The 21,600-nt window shown below is 41.2% G+C and overlaps 1 protein-coding gene across 8 annotated transcripts in view; it reads right to left on the reverse strand.

The window, feature by feature from the left end:
* The window catches only part of LEF1 (lymphoid enhancer binding factor 1), a 156,193-nt gene that overhangs the window by 116,935 nt on the left and 17,658 nt on the right, over positions 1–21,600 (reverse strand). For all 8 annotated transcript variants that reach the window (XM_077476694.1, XM_077476689.1, XM_077476690.1 and 5 more), the window contains one exon: positions 11,656–11,713. In XM_077476694.1, coding sequence (XP_077332820.1) covers positions 11,656–11,713 — 58 coding nt within the window. The remainder of the gene's footprint in view (positions 1–11,655; positions 11,714–21,600) is intronic.

A 21,600-nucleotide genomic window follows, 5' to 3' on the forward strand; every position in this document is an offset into this window, starting at 1 on the left:
CTCTGATTTGGGAAATGCTTTGAGAACAGTGGACATTTGACTAAAAATGTCTGACATACTCAACAGGATTTGTTTATCACCATGGTCTACCAAGAAATTAAAGAAGAATTCCAGGTATGGATATTTTTAAACAGTTATATTGATTCAGCTTGGACCAATGTAACTATGCATATACCATACCTGTGGGGTCCCTCTAGAAGCTAGAAATCACTGTAGTAGGAACCACTACTACAGTGACCTCAACTAGGTTCCAGGTCCTGTGCAGGACCACTGCTCTGCTGCATTTGGAACACAGGAGGTTGTCTGCTTGGCACAAGCGCCATTCAGAGAACACTTTGCAGTCTTTCAAAGATTGAATAACATTCTCTGATTGGACGAGGTGGAGAAGTGACAATGTGATGTCTCACTCCCTACCTCATCCAACAGGAGAATGCTTTACATTCATTGAGAAAATGAAAAGCATTCTCTGAATGGTGCCTGTACCAAGTGGTCAACTTCCTGTGTTCCTAATGCAGCAGGACAGCGGGTCAGCACAGGACTCAGAAGCTGGTGGAAGTCACTGTAGTGGTATGAGCTTCCCTTCCATATTCCCTACTGCTTCTGTATATGTGGGAAATGCAGCACACATCATCAATTAATGTAATAAGAAACACATAAAGTCAACGGTACTCGCTAAGGCTGAATTCACACGGAACGGACATCTGCCAGAGAGGTAAACCGTACTTTTCACTCTGGCAGTTATCTGTTCCCTGTACAATTCAGCACATCACACAGTTCACTTTTTTTGTTGAAACTTTATTTGAAGTGCACAAATTGACATTCCATTCATGTTAATTTACAGTAGTGTGCAGTCCCGGGCTGCATTACACTGTGAATAGGACAAACAGAAAATGTTTGTCCTAGTGTTGACCAGTGTGCAGTAAAAAGCCGGTGTCTTGACGAATACTGTCCCCCGTCGGATAGTGTCCACCCTGTACTGCGCAGTACGGAGGACAAGGAGACGCCGAAAGTCTCCGAAGATGAACGCCGCCTGCGCACTAAGTCCAGGTTCAAGCCCCACCATCCAAGTGGACATAGAATTAGAATTAAAAATTGCCGAGCGCAGCGAAGCTGTGCCCGAAGTGTGGCGAGTGAAGGGGCTTGAACCTCGACTCAGAGCAGAAGGTACTATCAAGCCCCATACACACTATCAGTTTTTCTGCTGAGTTTTTCCTTCAGATTTACCAAAACCATGTAGTAGAAGGGCCTGCATGATTACATACACATTGAAACTCCTAAGGTTTGACCTCATATTATATGGTTTTGGTAAATCTGAAGGAAAAAATCAGCAGAATAACTGATAGTGTGTATGGGGCTTTAAGTGCACAGGCGCCATTATTCTTTGGAGACTTTCGGTGTCTCCTTGTCCCCCGTACTGAGCCTACGCAGTACGAGGTGGACACTATCCGATGGGGGGACAGTTCTCGGCAGAACACCGGTGTGAATTAGCTCTTAGAAACAACATTGCTTTCACCCATAGAGAGAAAGACAACTATTACAGTATACTGGTATCTGCAGTTCCCAGGATTTAGTTTGCATAGGAGACAGGCTATGCTATAACTTTTTCTCATCCAGATGAAACTGACTCTATGAAAGTTGTATGCACCGCACAGGACACTGCAGCAGTGACTTACAGCTTGTAAAGCTCAGGAAGTGGGTTAAAGACTGCCAGCGAGTCTTGTGGGAACTGGGCAACTGCAGACAGGACGTTTTCCTGCTAAAATGTCCTTCATAAAAATTCGGAGGCACACAGTGGGAAAGAGAAGGGAAAACAAAGGAAAGAGCAGCACAACTTTCCACCAAGCACCAGAGGCAGAAGCAGATATGATAGAAACAGTTGAGGTTGGAGCACTTTTTTAATATTGAACTCGAATACCTTGCAATATAAGAGTAATTCAGAAAGGTTTGCATATTATATTTATTATTCAGAGTAGGGAATTGTGAATGTACAATGTATAAGTAAAGCGCTGATTGATGGCGCTATACAAGTACCTTCAAATAAAATAATTAATTAATAACTTTTGGGTGACTACATACTAAAGCAATTGGTCAATTTATTACTAGTAGTCCACATACCAGTGATCGATAAACGCTGGTCTAATGTAAACTGTATCTTACATTCTACATGGCTTATAACTAGGCATTAAAAATATCACAGAACGAAAGAACTTTCAAAGTTTAACAGCATTCAGAACTTTGCTTCTTTCCTATCTGCCAAACTACAGCTACCATGAGCCTTTGCACAAGCTGGCCTCTGTGTTATTATTAATCAGTTGTAGTTGTCGGAAAGTGAAATTGTGAGCAGTAAAAAGAAACAGACTAGAATGGAGTCCTGCAGACTACCTCCTGGGCAGAAGGCAGCTGTGGGCTTTCTTACAACTGACGGCAACACTAATCAAATACAGGACAAAGAGGGCAAGGATTAGGTTAAGTCCTTCTTGGTATGCATGAAATATCAAAAGGCTGACAGTTTTCTGAAGGTATGCTCTTGTTTTTGTTCCATCTTAAACACAACAGATATCACATTTATATACTTTATTGACCGCCTCCAGCTGCCATAATTTTTCCTTCAAATTTTAAGGACCTTTTTTTTTCTTTTTTTTTTTTTTACTTAACGCATGCAGAGTGAAAGGATTCCTACCCTTTCTATGCTGCAAAGAAGATGATTCATAGGATTTGAACACTTTTTGGCAGAGATATGCCAGCATACAGGAAAATCTCTGAGATAAATGCTACATACTTGCAAAAGCTTGTTATCCATAATTACACTACCTGATTATCCTAGCAATGCCAAAATTGATATCTCTGCTAGCAATGTGCAACATAAATTAGAAAGCTCTCTTTTAGTGGATTGCATTTAGGAATATTTTGCAATTTTTATGTTGCTTTTAATTATGTGCCTTCTTGCTTATTCCTATGTGTTTCCTAAGGATTTCCATGGGTGTGTTTAAAAAACATTAGAATGCATTTATGTACAGTAAAACCTTGGTTTGAGAGTAACTTGGTTTGAGTGCGTTTTGAAAGACAAGCAACATTTTTTAATAAATGTTGACTTGATATACAAGCGATGTCTTGATATACAAGTAGCGTCATGTCACAGCTGAGTATAAAAGAGAAGAGAGGTGCTTCTAAATGTAGCAATACAGTTACATTTATTGAAGGTACAACGGTTAGCAACTCACATGGTTGATGATTAAAAGAGGCATATCTAAGTATGTAGGCATCTGGCGTAAAGCTGTCCACATAGACCGTCCTCCGCACCGCCATCAACGTCATCCCTTCTACTCTGCGCTCCACAAATGGTTCAAGCCTCACTTTCAGTTCGCTTTACTGCAGAGTAGTCTTCCCGGACACGATTGCAGACTGACAACAGTGAGAGCCGGCGGTGTGGAGGACGGTCTATGTGGACAGCTTTACCCCAGAGGCCTGCATACTTAGATGTGTCTCTTTTAATCATCAACCATGTGACTTGCTAAATGTTGTGCCTTCATTAAATGTAACCATATTGCTACACTTAGAGGTGCTTCTCTTCTCTTTTATACTCTGTAACTCCTGGATTTTGCTTCTAATCTCCTTTTGGAGGCTGCCATTTTTGGATGAACATTTTATGGTTACACAACCTATCACATTGCTATAATCTTTTTATATGGACTATAAACTTAAGGACCTATGACTAAATGGTTGTGGAACGAATCAATTGAGTTTTCATAATTTCTTATGGGGAAATTCGCTTTGATATACAAGTGCTTTGGATTACAAGCATGTTTCTGGGACTAATTATGATCGCAATCCAAGGTTTTACTGTACATTAAAAGCATATCTTGCTACTATCTCAGGATACAAATGTAGGTGATGCCACTGTTGACTTTTTTTTTTAAAGGTCCAGTCCCCTGGGGGCAGAGGGTGATTGTTACTGACCCGAAACAAGTATGTAGGACAGAAATTCTCACTTTTCAGATGCTCTAGCTGCATGCTTGTTTCACAACAGGTTCTAGTGATAGCTGAATCAAAAGAATTGTTGTTTCATTAGTGTTTGGTTGACCTTGATATTTCAATGAAGATTTGTCTGATCTGTCTGGTCTGAAAGGTTTGCGTTAAAACAGGATTTCAGAAAAATAAATACAAAAATGACAAAAAGTATTTATATCTACCTTATTTAAAATTGTATATTTTCGATGCAACTAGACTAAAATACATGGCTAGAATTTCAGGCCATTCATGCAGTCAGATGAAATTCGGGCCGTGGGTGCCCCTGTTGGCACTACCTAGCCAAAAAGGCCAAAAGCCGGGTATACACAGAAAAAGACAGATGAGAGCTTTTCATTGGAAAATGCGATCGTGTGTATGCTCCATCGGAATTTAGCTGTCCGAATTTCCGCCAGCCAAAAATTGATAGCATGTTCTCAATTTTCCCGACGGAAAAACTTTCTATCGGTAATTCTGATCGTGGGTATGCAATTCCGACACTCCAAAAAATCCCGCATGCTCAAATTCAACTACGAGACAGAAGCTATTAGCTATTAAACTTCCTTTTTCTACCTCCGTCGTACGTGTTGTACGTCACCACGTTCAAAACTATCGGAATTTGTAATGGCCGTGTGTAGGCAAGACAGCTTGAGCAGAATTCCGTCGGAATTCCGTCGGGAAAACCATCAGAGCTTCTTCCGACGAGAATTCTGATCGTGTGTACGTGGCATAACAGCCACCGGAGCCAATGGGGGGAGATTTGTCCATCCAGGCTGTTTAGCGTGGATGGAGGAATTTTTTTAGATTTAGCCTGCAGGCCTAAAAAAAATATATAAGTGCATGATGAGCTTAAATCCCTGTACAATTGTAATGCTATCGCTCATGTACTTATATGAACATGCTAGCAGGAGGAAGCAGCAGACTGATGATGACTCATCGGCATGCCACTGCTCCATCATTGTCCAATCAGTAAGCTGGGGGTGTGTCCTCGATCAAGTCAAATTGCTGTTGCAGGGGAGATTGAGACTCTGACTTTGCTGTGGGGCAATGTGTCTGGATTATAAAACATCATACAAATCCATGTATGTAATTCCAGCTACTCTTTTGGCTCTTTTGCCTTTTTTTTGTGCCACTATGTACAGAATTTCAGAAAATGCAGACAAAAATTCATGGAATTTAATATATATACATAGTCACAGAAAATCACTGATTGCATGCACTGCACAGAGCAAAATGTAATACAAGTTTATTGGTTGAACTAGATGGATAGATTTTTGTTTTTCTCAACCTTAAGCCAGCCATACATGGATTGAAATTCATCTGGTTTAGCAGGGACCAAATTTCTACCCATGTATGGGCAGGCTGATTGTACCCAAGTCAATCCATCCATTGGTACAACCAGCCCGGCGGATTATTTTTTACATGCAATTACTGTCAGCAGCTTTAGCCACTAGCAGTAATCAATATGTTCTGCCAGCTGAGAAGGAAGGGGGGGGGGGGGGGGGGAATTGAGCAATTTCCTTTTCTTCCACTTGTGGTGTATCAAATCATCTATAGGCTGCCTAACTGTGTAACTATGTAACACTCAACTAACTATGTAACATTCAATCTCCGACTACCTATTATTATATAATACATGTTCATGTTTACCTTCACCATGGCCAAATGTTCCAGGAAAAGTCTTAGCTGCTACCCTAGAAGCTGGAGTTTATCTTTCTATGGCAATCTTTCACATCCTTCCTTCAGGAGCTGATTTGCATAATCTAATTTTAGCTGTGCCCTACACTTATAATGGGTTGAAGCCCACAGCTTTGCTCCCATTTAATCGCAAGCACTTACATATTGGTGCAATCACACAAAGCTAGGCGCAATGGTACATAGAAATGTGGACCCAGATTATTTTGCAAATGACATGCAAACAGTTTATTAACTATATAAGTTATTACTAGCCAAACACTAATCAATTTATGCAGTAACTGATTTTATCATATTTGAATTTGGGTAGTGTATGTATAGTCAGTTCAGCAACACAATTTTATTTGCAGTGAGAACTGTTGGGCCCTCCAATACTGCAGTCACAATGGACACTTTATGTATTTTTATTGTATCTGATGAGTGTTCTGCCTTGTACTGTCAACTAGCAAAACGCAAAGATCATCATCAGTGGACAGCAGAGTAGTATAGTGGTTAGCATGTTAACCTAGTAGTAAAAGGGTTGCTGGTTCAAATCCCATCCATGGCACTGCCTACCTGGCGTTTGCATGTTCTCCCTGTGTGAGTATCCTTTGGGGACTCTGGTTTCCTCTATGCTCCAAAAACATGATGGTAGTTAATTTTCTATTGTCTAAATTGGCCCAATATGTGTATGTATGAATGTGAAATAGGGACCTTAGATTGTACGCTCCTTGAGGGCAGGGGCTGATGTGAATGTAAAATGTATTTGTAAAGTGTGGTGTAAATTGACAATACTATATAAGTACCTGAAATAAAATAAATCATCCCATAGCCACCAACTAGAATATAATATTGTATAATGTGTAATGTCTGCCATACATGGCTCAAATTTTGACTGATTTCTGCTGCATCAGGCAAACCTTGAGCTGTGGGTAGCCCTGTCATTGCCACCCAACTTGACAAAAGTTAATGTTTCAATCCAATTTCGTTGAAGGAGCTGGGTAGAACATTCTTGGCAGAATAGTGTCTTTCTCCAATCAGATGAAGTTATTGTTCTGGTATTCTGTCAACTGTGGGTGCCTGCTGGAGGATACACTAGCCAGCAAGGAAGATTCCTGAATAGTGTGAATGGAATAACCTATTAGATTTATCTACAAGAAATTGTATGGCTAGCCTTAGAGATGATTTGTTGATACGTTTCCCTTAAATGTCATCATTCCCTTTGGCATTGTATCTTATTGTTAAATTCTGTGATAAGGACCGAAAATCTGATTAGACTGAATTCCCAGGTTTATACAAAAACGTTTAAGAAATAGACGGTGTAGTAACCCTGTTTCGCTTTTTTTGCTATTTGTCTATGGGGCAATACTAGTTATTAGTCTGTTGTATTTATAATGTGTCAGCCGTTACTAAAACCACAGTCACCTTTCTATTCATGCCATATTGTTTTTTTAATTATTCAACTATTCATTTATCATAACACTGGCCTTTATAGGAACTGTTGTGTAATATCACCGCTACATGGGAAAGCCTACCATTTCATTGTTAGATTACTATATACTACTCTGGCTTCCCTCTTCAATGATACTAGTCACGTGAACAATTGATTCTATTCATGCCAGTTGAAAGCAATTAAACTCAGGCTGTGATACAAGTGCAACCCAATGCCTTCTCTTGATGGTTTCTCCGTGTCTAGGAAAAAGGGGCATTTTGTAGCTTTGTACTTGTTTGGACTATACTATATACCGTAATTCCTTTTTAATTAGGCACAAATGACTGTCTCAGATATGTATGTTTTAGAACACATATTTTTATCCTGTATTATGTTTTCTTTGTCAGTGCTTTATGACATTGTGTAATCTGCTGCAATATTTATAGGCAGCAAGTAATCATTGGGATAATTTATTAGGGCCCATTCATACTATGTGCAGATACCTGCATTTTTTTCCATGGATAAATGCAGGTAAGCGCAATGATATATAGGAAACAATAGTTTATATAATATCACACCTCTATGGATGGCCCTGCAAGTCATTGCACAGCAAACGCACCATGCTGGTGTGTGGTGACATGAATAAAGTGTCACAGCTCCCCCTGACGCATAAAATTGCAGCCAAAAATGGCCGCTATCCACACACTAATTGCTCTACTTTACTGTGTGGGCAAGTGTGAACGGGCCCTTAAACTAGAAGAAGCTATTCACTTAGCAAAGTGCATATTCAGTGAGCTTAATAAACAAGGTGAATCAGTGTTCGCTTCAATCAACCAATATTGTCATGCCAATTTTTTTTATTTCCTTCACACATGATTGGATATTCAAAGTGAACAAAGGTTGAACTTATTTCCAAACATTTGCTTTGCAGAGCAAACATTCACTTTGCTAAGGCTAGCCATACACTCTCAGACTTTGTCATTCATCCCTGTAAGCAACGCTGTATCCTGGCCTAGGCCATCGAGGCCCAGGCCTAGGGCAGCCATTTGCAGGGGGTCAGTACGGAAAAAGTCTCCCCCAGCTTGCGCTGTTAGTGTAGCGGCAGTCTTATGGAGCAGACTGGGCTGAGAGGCAAATTAGTCTAGCGCCCCCATAAAGTGGCCGCACTGTTTTCAGTATGCGTGTGGCCGGCATTCCGCAACTGTGTGTGTGTGTGTGTGTGTGTGTGTGTGTGGGGGGGGGGGGGGGGGGCGCTGCTTCTAATTTTGACTGTCCTATCATCCTGGACCACAAACCTTCCTCACTGTGCTATATGTTTTCTGCTGCACCATTGGCATGGTTATATCTTCTTAATTCTCTCCATAAAATTATGAGAAATTTGAGCTTAAAGTAGAACTACAGGCAATACTTTTTTTTTTTCATTTTGGATAGAGCAAGGGAAGGTTATAGCCCCTGTCAGTTTATTTTTTACCATCCCTGTCCCATTGCAGAGATTTCCCTTCAATTCCTGCCCCATTGCCAAATAGGAAGTGAGAGTAAATCTATGCAAATTAAGGGAATCCATTGCCTCCCCCCCCCCTCGGCCCTCAGAACTAAAGAACTGATGTCCCCATTCGAAAATTTCAGGGCGGGTCTTAAACAGGAAGGGGTGGGTTATATTTAAATTAGGGGGTGCACTAGCTTGACAGGAAGGGGTGGGTTATATTTAAATTAGGGGGTACATGAGTTTAGCCAGGCCTAGAGCAGCACAAAACCTAAATACACTACTGCCTGTAAGAGAAGTTTATCGCTTTACCCATTGACATTAAACACAGTGAATAGAGGATTCTCTCTTGCCAGCTAGTTGGCTTCAAGGACTGGCTCTCAATTTTCCACCCGACTCCTTTGATTTTCAGTTTAAAGGATGTGGTGTGAACAGGGTCATCCATGGGTCATATTTCAGCTGGTTTATCAAGAACTGGGCAAAATTCGCTCCATGTATGGTCAACTTTAGTGAACATCCACTACTGTTTTTGTCAACCCTATTGACTTCTGTGTGATGATAAACCCTCTTTTTGTGGCCACCCTCATAACTCAAGCAAAATACTTATCTCAAGTACACATGAAACCTGATGAAGATCAGTATAGCTGAAATATATCACTTTTAAAAGTCACAATGACCTCTACGCTAAAGACTTGGTTATATACCATCTCATTCTTGGTGGAGTGCATAGATTCTGCTTTTACGGTACGCTAAATGCACATTCTCTTCTCTTCTAAGGAATTAAATGCTAGGTGTATCTGAATTGATAAAATTCTATGGAAACTAAGCACCATAAAAGAATGTTCAGATATCCTACAATCATTGCAGAAACTATTGATTTACAAGTGTGAATATGTCATTGCCAAACCGCAATGATGCCCTATCAGTTTTGAGACACTTCAGAGAAGCTATACTTTTTCCCAGAAGAGTGCTTTAGACAATATAAAAGCTAAAACTCATCTAAAAATTGTATTCCTAAACTGTACAAGCCTTCTGTAGCATTCTATGCTTAATGTTTCAGATGAAATGGAAAATAAAAAAAAATTGGACTTCAGCCTCAGAATTGTATGCTCTAGGTACAGAATGTTCAAAACTTGGAGGAAGTAACCAAACCATATACTCATATTTCAGCATGGAACTCCCACTATGACTAACATTTTATATTCTGTTGCAAACAGAAGGAAAAATGTTAGTAATATAATGATATATAGAAATATGGAAAATTTTTGTATTACATAAACGACTTGAAGTGTTACTCAAAAAGTTGCTTGTCTGTCATTTAATACGTAATAAACTTAGCTTCTCAGTAGAAACCCAACTGTCTTAAACCACTGTTTGTGGTCAGAAACTTGGTTTTAGATGGAATTCCCTCACAGACTGACCAGTAAAACTGCGTATGGTGCACAGATGTAGTTTTAACTCTGAAGGAAGGTTTCTTTATCTTGGGTGACACATAGAGCAGAACTCCAGGCATAGTGATTTTTCCAATTTGTGTTGCAATTGTAATTTCTGGATCACTACTCTTTACTTTAAAATGTATATTTTTTTCATGGCAGATAGTACAGCTGTCTACTTTTGGATTGCTGTTGATATGACAGCTGTGGCTCTCCTACATGGAAGTGTGGCTTATCCACCTCTCCTCTCCCCTTGGCCATTCACAGAATGCTGTGTACTCTGTAAACCATTTTGAGGCCTTACATTCAGCCCTATCCCTTTTTTTCCCTTGGCCATTCTGTGAACTATTCACAGAATACACAGCGTTCTATTTTATTCGCCCCTCCTCTCCCTTTGGCCATTCACAGATCTCTTTGTATTCTGTTAGTGGTTCACAGAATATGCAATGTTCTGTGAATGGCCAGGGGGAGGGGGAGGCAGATAACACAGAATGGTGTGTATTCTGTGAATAGTTCACAGAATGGCCAAGTGAAGAAGAGGGATGAGGTTGAATGTAAGGCCTAGCACACATGGAGTTTGCCCAGCACTCCTGAATACCTTTTTTTCTGGCAGGAGAAAAGCAGTGTTTAGGTACTTTTAGGTGTGTCAAGCCCTTGGGAGTTAATTAATTTCATTGGCCAAAAAAATAATGTATTGACTTAACGCTGCTGCTCCTGAATGCACTGGCAGTGGATTTTATTCTGCCTCTAAATGCCTCTGCCTCTAAATGCCTCTGCCTCTAAACATGTGCATGGACACATAGTTTAACATTGAGGGGCGTTTAAAGGCAGAAAAAAAAATCAAATGCTTGGAAAAATTGTATTTTTAATGCCCAGTGTGCATGAGGCCTATTTAGTGGCCTTAAACAGTGTTAAATTTAGTGCTGCTTCTATATAAACTTATGAGAATCAAACTAATATGTAAAGTGCCTGTGCAATCATTAGTCCATTATAGTGCAATCATAAGTGAAAAAAGTCCATCCATGCAGATAAACTGCCATTCAAAGTTGGTTCCTGCTTGTGAAGATTCAAATGTCACTATGTGCTCCCCTCCTGAGTCCACACTCACCAGCAATATGATTCAAAACCACATTTCCTGTACCAATGGATGAATCAAACTCCTTCCCTCTCCTCCAGATTACAGGTTTCCAGTATGAGGGTATGCGACATACCAATGAAAATAGATGTGTATAGTGTAATACTCTTTGGTGCTGTGGTTCTGCTGGACCTGTGGTTCCACTCACATGTGCTTCTGGCTTCTGTGTTCAGATTTGCTGAACACAGAAGCTAGCAGCACATGTGAGTGGAGTATTATGCTATATACATCTCTCTCTCTTCATTGGTATGCCGCACACCATCATACTGGAAACCTTGTAATCTGGAGGAGAAGGAAGGAGTTTGATTCATCCATTGGTGAAGGATATAGACCATGCGGTTTTGAATCCATAAATTTATTTTGGGATTAAAATTTCACAGGCAGTGAAGCACTTATAACCATAGTGCGGGTATTTTCGCCATATCACTATTTAGTGGCTTATTTGGTTCAGAAATACAAAAGGAAAGATTGAACTGAAATGTTTTGAACTCACCATCGTCTGGGTGTTCTCTAGACTTTTCATGGTAAGAGTCTTGCCTTCTTCTGGATAGCTAATAAATATACAAAAAGGAGTTATTGTTACCAGGTTATAGACATTCATTTTAAATGCATATAACGAGCAAAGTATAAATCCCTTTCTAAACTCCCTCTCTTGTTTACCATGTTTACCTCTTCCCATATGAATTTTAGGGCTTTAGATAGAAAACTGATGACTGGACATCCTGGTTTGCACATCCATGGCAGCAGCTCGGACCCATTTAACTCATTTTGGGCCAGTGTCGAATCTATTCTGGCATAGTAAATTATTTACTATAAAAGTACAGAAGCATGCCCATTTCAAAACCAACTAGCTTTAGAAATACAGTCACAGAGGAGAATCCACTGCAAAGGAATGCATATTCATTATGGTAAACAATCTGAAATCTTTCAAGTTCTCTGAAATTCACGTTATCACTATTATGTCCATACAAAGACTAATGTTGGCCATACACGTGTAGTATTATGTTTGAAAACGCTTGTTTTATGAATATTTGCTTGATTTTCCAACAGTTGGTCAGGTCAAATCAATGCTCATTTTCGTCTGTAGTGATGAGAAAATTCAAAGAAGCAGAATGGATATTTTTTTTCTAATTCTAATGAATATATTTTTTTTGTTGAGGAAAAAATCCTACATATTGCAATGTGCATGTTCTAGGCACAAATAAAACCTATTTAATATGCCTGAGATTCCATTCAATTGGAAAGTCTGAACGGAAATTTTAAGGGCTTTCAAATGAAATTGCTTGACTCAGTGATGGCAAGAAAGAAGTCTCTTAAGAACAATTTTTCAGAATTCTTTTATGAACGTTCAAATGGAATTCTACTGGTGTATGGTCAGCTTAGGGAGATCAAATCAAACCATCCACATGGATTTCTCTGGAAAACCTTTATTTCAAGTTGTTATTATGTTTTACAGATCACAATTCCCAAAAATTCTTCACTATGTTGGCTCATATACCAAACTGCCTAAAGCAACAACTGTGGGTTTGATTTACATAAAGGCAAATAGACTGTGCACTTTGCAAAGTGTAGTTGCACTCTGCAAGTGCAGTTGCTCCAGAGCTTAGTAAATGAGGGGGGAGCTCTGCTGGCTTCCAGAGGCGAAAAAATACTTTTTTTTTTTTTTTTTGCAAGCGATTGGGTTTTCTTTGCAAAATGAGGCTGTATCTAATTTACTAAGCTTTGGAGGAACTGCATTTTGCAGTCGATTTGTCGAACAGCATTTTTGTACAGTTGATTTGTCTTTAATAAATCCACCCCTGTTTGTTTTACCCATTAGGCATCAATTAGATTAATAACATTTATGTATAAAGAGTGCAGGTTTATTGGTTGCTATGGAGAATTTGACACTAAAGTGGTTGTAAACCCCCAAAAAAACTAAAAACAAAACAAACAAAAAACCTGCAAGACATAGGCATAACTAGGTAATATGCATAGCATACTAGCTCATTATGAATCACTTACCTGAGATCGAAGCCCCCGAAGTGGTCCTCGTTCACTGCTCCTGCGGCCGACATCGCTCCCGGAGTTATTTCCGGGTATCGTGGGCTCCGGCGCTGTTATTGGCCTGAGCTGCATGTGCCCGGGAGCCGCCGGTAACGGCACAGGCTAACTGAAGCAAGGGCACGTATGCTTCAGTGCGCATGTCCCGATGACATCAGCACATGCAAATACATGGGATACCTCCTAAACTGTGCAGGTTTAGGAGATATCCAGTGTAGCTACAGGTAAGCCTAATTATAAGCTTACATGTAGCAAAAAGTGGTTGTGAAGGGTTTACCACCACTTTAAGATGATAAAAAAGACTAAATATCTTTACAAAAAATGGTCCAATCTGCTTCATAGCTATCCGTGTTAAGAGCAGTGCAGCTTTGAAACCATGGCCGCTGATAAGGCAGTACAACTGGCCCTGTTGTACTGGGCCCAGGCCTTATCAGCTAAACAGGGGGCCCAGGGCAACTTTATTGTTCATTTCTGCTTAAATGAATAAATAGATTTTACTAGACTACACCCCCATTTCTACTTGCTTTCCAGGGCTTAAATTACATTTCACTGGGCCCCATCACTTCAACAGCAGGTGGGAGCAGAGGAGGGACTTTTTTTTCATTTTTGGTGAGTAGGCGGATAAAGTGAATGCTGCTGCATCTGGGGGGTCGGTGGAGGCTGGTTTGGGGGGCCCTGTCAGGCAGGATGCCCTGCTTGAAACCCCCCTCCCCACACACACAACATTCAAAGTAAAGATGGATGGTTAAACTTGCTTTTGCAAGTACAAATCAAGTCACATGAGGCCAATCAGGAACAGATTTGGCCATGCATGTGCCAACTGCCTAAATCTTTCATGAGACATTGAGAGTAATCACCATATGATAGTTGCATACATGCACCAGTGGGACCATGTAAAGTACTCCATCAAAGCCTTTTAAGACCCAAACAAATGGCCTTGAAAGATGGCAGCAGACCATCAGTCTTCTTCTACAGATAATCCACACATGTAGATCAATAAAACAGAACATCATTTTAAGGTGTCTGATGGCCAATTGGGGAGAAAATAGACATCAACCATGTTGATTTTTTTTCTTTTAGCTGAGTGTCGGTATGCTCTGTGATAAACCCACAACAAGGAGGCATAGCAGCATTCCCCCATCTTAGTTACATTGACATAAACATGCGTGCCCAGTCATGTAACAAGTGGTGTCAGGTCTATAATGCAGGTAGTATCCTGAGTGTACACATCAAACGCAGCACAAGAAATACACGGATATAATTAAAATGCTCACTGACAAAGCCCCGGCGATAAAAGTGTCCTATTAGCAATGCGTTTCCTTCCTGTGCTGAAGCCAGGTAATAGATAATGCATTGACTAAACGAGGGGCACTGCCATCTGACAACAATTACACAGTTTGTATCTGTTCATTAATTCACTTCCTGAGCATTGGAAGTCCCAGATGTGTTAAAATAAATATTGTCTGCACTGTGGTGTTTTTGTTTTTAACTGCTGCATTTGACTAAATATTATTGTAGGATTTTCATTTACAGCCTGGAATACCGTACAGATTTCGGCCTCATTTGCACTGACACTCCTGCGTTTAGCTTTTCTAAATGCAGAAGTCATCTGGGAAGTTTAAACAGCTGCCTCCCAGAGCCGTTTTTCGTACGTTTAAGACCAGTATATATGTACTGAAATTCAGGCAAATTTTGGTACGTTTATACCAGTGGCAGGTGGTGCTCAATATTTTGGGGTGGGGGCGTTGGTGTTGGTTTGCCGTGTGGGATACGGATGGGAATGCGGTGATTCCCCCCCCCCCAGGAAGCAGACATATCAGGCAGACATGGATCCGGGCTGAAGGTCCTCGCTCCGGGGCCATTGCTTCTCCTCCTGGCCGAACAGGAAGTAGGTCAGACTCCCTGGCCAATCGGGTCTCAGTAACTGTTTCCTGATTGGCCAGGAGGAGAATCAGGAAGACAATTGTGAATATAAATTGACTATTATCACACAACTGGGTGGGCTCAGGGTGCGAAGTCCACCCTTTTTAAAGACAATCAGAGCCTCAGGCTCTAATCATGTGTTTTTAAAAAAAAAAACTATTAAAATCCATGCAACTGGCCTCCATGCATCATCGCGAAAAGCCAATGGTTACAAGTGTTATCTGTGTATTCTGGTGGGGGAAACCCCTCTGTCAGGAAAAAAGTCACAGTGGGAGAGATCCCTGCATCATGTTGTGTTGATGCAGAGATCTGTTTGTTGTTTTATTTTATTCAAGAAAAAACAATAAAACTGTACTTGTATACCAAGCTTTGAATGTTCTTGACTTAAAACCAAGTTTAGCAGGTTTAACACAGGTTTGACACTGCCAGTGCATGAGTTAAAGCTTTTCATTAAAATAACAAACAAGTCATACTTACCTGCTCTGTGCAATGGCTTTGCACAGAGTGGTTCGGATCCTCCTCTTCTCGGGTCCCTCACCTGTGCTCCTGCCTCCCCCCTCCTGTCCGGTTCCCCCACAGAAAGTAGCTTGCTATGGGGTCACCTGAGCCAAGCATTCACACACAGAGCTATGGTTCGGCCCTGCCCACTCCATCTCATGATTGGCTCACGGGCTGTGATTTTCAGCAGCAGGAGTCAATGGCTCCCGTTGCTGCCAAAAGCCAGTTAGGAGTGCGGTTACCCAGAGAGGCAAGGCTCGCTGGAACGAGAAGGGGATCGGGTAAGTATTAGGGGGACCTGGGGAGGCTACTGCACACAAAAGGTTTTTTACCTTCATGCGTAGAATTCATGAAGGTAAAAAAAAACTTGTGCCTTTACAAGCACTTTAAGCTGGCCATACACTAGTGGAATTTTAAACAAACATTTGTAGGAATATTCTCATCAGTGTATGCGATTTCTTGACGAATGTCATTCAAAAGTAGTTAAAAAGAAATTTGCTTTTAACGTTCAGTTTTGGAGTGAACGGACTTTCCCAAACAAAAACCACATTGGTAAAAAATCTGTTTGCGAAAAAATTAACATCCTGCTTATTCAAATTTTCACATCATTGTGGTCAAAAACAAACGTCAATTTGCCCCCACTAACATTTAGAAAATCAAACAAAAGTTCTTAAAACATGATTTTTTTTAATGGATGTCTACTAGTGTATGGCCAGCTTTACTTGTGTAACAGGAACTAATAAAATGATAAGAGCAGTGACAGGGAAGCCCACTTTTTTCAGCTGATGAATGCTATATCAGTGGGGAAAAATACACCAGTAGACTTAGGCCTATGCGATTTTCAGTGCGTTTTTAGTTTTGCAGAAATGCATCACAGTACATTTAACATGGTTTCCTATGGGCCATTTGAGACGCCTCCCAAAAATGCAAAACGCATTACAAAACACGTCAAAAATGCGTGTGAAAAAAAACGCAAAATGCACCTGGAAAACCACAACCTGCATAGGTGTGGACCAGGTCTAACAGAGTATTTGTTCTGCACTCTTTTGATCCATATTCAGCGGACATCAAAGAGTTGGTCTAATAATATCGGGATCCACCCAGATGCCTGACTGGCAGCTGGCTCAGATTCTCAATGTGCTGCTGAGAGTCCTAGCCAGCCGCTCCTGCCACCTCTACAGTCCAGCACTTCAGTGAGCGCTGTAGGGGCAGAGCCGAGAGAGCTGGTGACTGACAGTCACCAGCTCTCTGCTTACTGAAGACTAAGAACTGAGTGATCAGAAGTCTTTGATCGCTTAGTTCTAGGTGTAGAGCCGACAGGGGACAGCTGCAGCAATGGCTTGATGCTGCAGCCATCTAGGTAAGTATGAATTTTTGTTTGTGTTTTTAATTTCAATAAGGCCCCTTTCACACTGGGTCGGGAGATGCTGCACTTTACCGTCAGATTTGCGGCACTATTCGGCTGCTAGCGGGGCGGTTTTACCCCCGTTAGTGGCTGAGAAAGGGTTAAAAAACACCACAAAGGGCCTCTGCGCCTCTCCATTTTAATGGGTAGGAGCGGTGAAGGAGCGGTATACACACTGCTCCTTCACCGCTCCAAAGATGCTGCTAGCAGGACTTCTTTTACCGTCCTCCTAGCGCACCGCTCCAGTGTGAAAGCCCTCAGAGACAAAGCAACGGCTGTTACAGAACGCTTTGCAGGCTCTACTTTTAGTGCTGTAGCGCCTGCAAAGCACCCCAGTGTGAAAGGGGTCTAATTATCTTTTTAATATACCATTGCGTGTGTTTTATTATATCTATTTGATATATGCAAACAAATACATGTTGATCCTGCCAGAAACGTTGTGAGCTGATAACTTCCTGTGCTCGCTCACTCTGTTAGCAATGTTCCCAGCTATCCCTGTGGACTACAGAACACCTCTTCCTATATTATGGTGCTGTGGGAAGGGGTAGGTGTGTTGAAATCCTAATACATAATCAGTCCTAGAGTGACAATACTGCTCCTTCAGAAATACAGTACAGTTATAGTAATAATTGTCACAATAGGACAGGAAGTCCGTTTCTGGCAGATTCACAGAGTGAAAATAAAGAGGAATTCCACTCTTCCCATCTAAAATGTAATGTTTATTCCTTGGTAAATTTTCCTGTATGTAAATAAAAAAAATAGATACTTACTAGACCATGAAGTCCAGTGCTGTCCTTTTCCAGCCCAAAGTTCTTCCATAGGGTTATACTTCCATGCCACTATCTTGGATCAAAATCCCATGCAAGCGCAGGCACACCACTGGTCTATAAGACCTGGCAGAGACCTGCAGAAAACACACTAAATCCCCTAAGCACAGTGGCACCATGGGTTTCTGCCAGTATATAGGACCTAACTCAGAGTGTGTCTACGCATGCGCAGGGTGGTTAATATGATTTTGTGCATGAACAGACATGCCTTGGTCCTCTGCCATGTCCTGTAGACCCCTGGCATGTCTGTGCATGCGCAAATATTGCACCGCATATGTCATTCTCACCTAGGAGAAGATGGAGGTAGTAAACACTATAAAAATAAATTATTGTTAAATTATTAAGATGGAGGGGGGAGGAGTCAGGGGAGAGGAAGTGCTTTTCATGGGTGAAAGTCTGCTTTAAGAAAAAAAAAACAGCTTAAAAAAAGAAAACATATGCAGCCACCACATCTAAGGAGTGCTAGGCTAAAATATAAAATATTTTTGTTCATAGGTTTAGATGCACTTTAAGAGAATACCCTTATGTTAGGCAGGGACAATGCATGGCGGGGCATATCTCATTCTCTATGATACTGCTGGAGCACTGGGGTTACCATAATGCCCCCCCCAATCTGGATGACAAGCAGCGCCCAGACATAAAACTCAAGCCCCATACACACAATCAGATTTTCTGATGAGTTTTTCCTTCAGATTTACCAAAACCATATAATATGAGGTCAAACCTTAGGAGCTTCAATTTGTGTGCAATCAGACAGGCCCTTGCACTACATGGTTTTGGTAAATCTGAAGGAAAAAATCAACAGAAAATCTGATAGTGTGTATGGGGCTTAAGAATTATCACTGCTCAGCTGCATACAAATCATCAATCCTGGGCAAACAGAATTAAGGATTGAATTGAGCTTTATTTGGTTCCTAGTTTGCTTTTCGGGTGATTTCACTCAAGAGATTTTTTCACAAGGCTAGAAGACCTTTTTAACAGAGCCAGTGCTAAATATTGGTCAAATTGAATCCATATGCTACCTGATTGTAGTTAGCCATGTTCATGCTCAATGTTCATCTGTGGTCAGAAATACTCTTGGAGTTCAAAAAGACATTTAATTTTTGGACTTTATCATTGTTCTGGAAAATATGTTCTGGTTCAAAGTATTTCTCTAGTACTATATTAGATTTGATTGCTGATTTTGAAATTTGGAGAGGATATGGCACTGCATTATCACAACACATCATATCTCCAGGTATGGAGGCCTGGATAGATGAGGAACTTTGTTTGGCTGTCTACTATAGGTATGCCGGAGCTGCACTTGTAGGTATGTGGTGACAGCTACACAGTGGTGGCTGGTGCTCAAATTTTTTTAGGGGGCGCAAACAAAGTGAAAAAACACCATCAATTGCAGTCACTGTGTCATCAAATGCAGCCACAGTGCCATCAAACGCAGCCACTGTGCCCATCAAACGCAGCCACAGTGCCATCAAACGCAGCAACTGTGCCCATCAAACGCAGCCACTGTGCCATCAAACGCAGCCACTGTGCTATCAAGTGCAGCCACTGTGCCCATCAAACGCTGCCACTGTGCCAATCAAACACTGCCACTGTGCCATCACATGCTGCCACTGTGTCATCAAATGCAATCACAGTGCTCATCAATTGCAGCCACTTTGTCATCAAACGCAGCCACTGTGTCATCGAACGCAGCCACTGTGCCCATCAAACACAGTCACTGTGCCCATCAAACGCAGCCACTGTGCCATCAAATGCTGCCACTGTGCCCATCAAACACTGCCACTGTGCTATCAAATGCAGCCACTGTGCCATCAAATGCAGCCACTGTGCGTATTGGCGGAGAGGCGGTTCAGTGTTAGGAAAGCGAATATTAATTCGCTGTTCTAACACACCTGAGTGAACTGTGAGCACCAAGCATGGCACTCGCAGATCACCTTTTTTGACGCCTATTAGAGCCTATGGCTCTAAGCAGGTGTTTTAAACACCCCCCTCCCCCCCGCCACTGTAATTCAGGCGCCTGGCACCCAAAAAGGGGCCAGGCGTCTGAATAGGGGGTGGCAGCTGCGGCCATGGATAGATTCATGCTATGCAATCCATTGGTCATAGAGGGGGTGGCTTGAGAGCGTGGGCAGCGCCCGTGCGCCCTTATGGACGCACCACCACTGCAGCTAAGTACACAGTGGTTGGGCTATTATGAGTAAACTGTGTTAATTTATGGATATGATCTTTCCTATGAAAATGTCATTTGTGTTGCTACTTGGTCCCAAGCACTAGGCAACAGTTTTTGTGCCATATAACACTTATAATCCTTTCCTGTTGCGTGACATGTGAAATCCCATGTTCGTCAATAAGAGCTGTCTTAATTGGAGCTACTGAAGTCGCCTCGACTTTAGAAAAGGGTCCTGTACTACATAAAGGCCACTTCTATCTGACTTGTGCCCATAGACTTTAATGGAAGTTGCCCCTAAGTCAGATCCTCATCTTAATTGATGTTATTTGGATCTGACATTAAAAGAAGATTACACATGCACTCCCTGAAGTTGCTTCAAAGTTGTGCCAAAGTCGTTCTAACTTTCAGGTCATTGCAGAGTGAACCTAATCTTATCTATTTTACAATTATGTTCATTATATGTCTATATATATATATATATATATATATATATATATATATATATATATATATATATATATATATCCTGTTTATAATGTTTCCTTCACAAGATGGTTTCAGATCATTTAAAGTGTATCTAGACCCAAGAACACAAATTGTATGTACTGGCAACTTTTTTCCCTTATCCATACTTTTTCTTTTTGATTTTCACCTGGTGATCCTGCTAGGTGCACACTTCCTTTTCTAGGGTGACAACCATACTGTATCTAGGAGGAGCATGTTGTCACTGTCACCCTAGGGGAGTGTTAGGAACTCCTCTTCTCCATAGCACAGGGGGTTGTGTTTTTTAGTCAACAGATATAGCTGGGAACAATGCCAACTGATGGCTGCCCAAAGCACAGGAAGTTATTAGCGCACAAGATTTCTAGTGTGATATACGGCTGTTTTTGTCTTTTTTTGATTAGAAATAACAAAACACTTTCATTGGTATATTTAAAAAAACCACAAGGCAGCAAGAAAAAAGAGAAATGTATTCTTACAGTTTACATTTTTCATATTCTTTAACCACTTCCTGACCAGCAGCCACAGTTTGGCTCTCTATGCGAATAGCCGTCATTTTACGTCGGGTGCATACATTGCGATCTGTGCCCATTCGCTAGCGGAGGAGACATGATGTCCACTGGCCACCCGCAATCACTCCACAGAGAGGCAGAATGGGGATCCGCCAGTGTACACAAGCAGATCCCTGTTCTGTCAGGGGGGTAGAGTGAGATTGTCTGTTCCTAGTGATTAGGAACAGCGATCTCTCTCTACTCCCTGTCAGTCCTCTCCCCCAACAGTTAGAAAGCATCTCCCTAAGGAACATTTAACTCCTTGAGCGCCCCTGGTGTTAACCCCTTTACCTGCGAGTGTCATTTATACAGTATTCAGTGCATTTTTATAGCACTGATTGCAAAAGTGTATCCGATCTGTCTGCGGCAATGTCGTAGTCTCGCTAAAAATCACAGATCACCGCCATTACTAGTATAAAAAATAATAATAATAAAAATGCCATAAATCTATGCCCTATTTTGTAGATGTGATGCGCAAACCAATCAATATACGTTAATTTGGATTTTTTTTTACCAA

This window comes from Lithobates pipiens, unplaced genomic scaffold, assembly GCF_037356315.1.
Source record: "Lithobates pipiens isolate NorthernLeopardFrog02 unplaced genomic scaffold, aLitPip1_a1.2 Scaffold_13, whole genome shotgun sequence".
Taxonomy (NCBI): domain Eukaryota; kingdom Metazoa; phylum Chordata; class Amphibia; order Anura; family Ranidae; genus Lithobates; species Lithobates pipiens.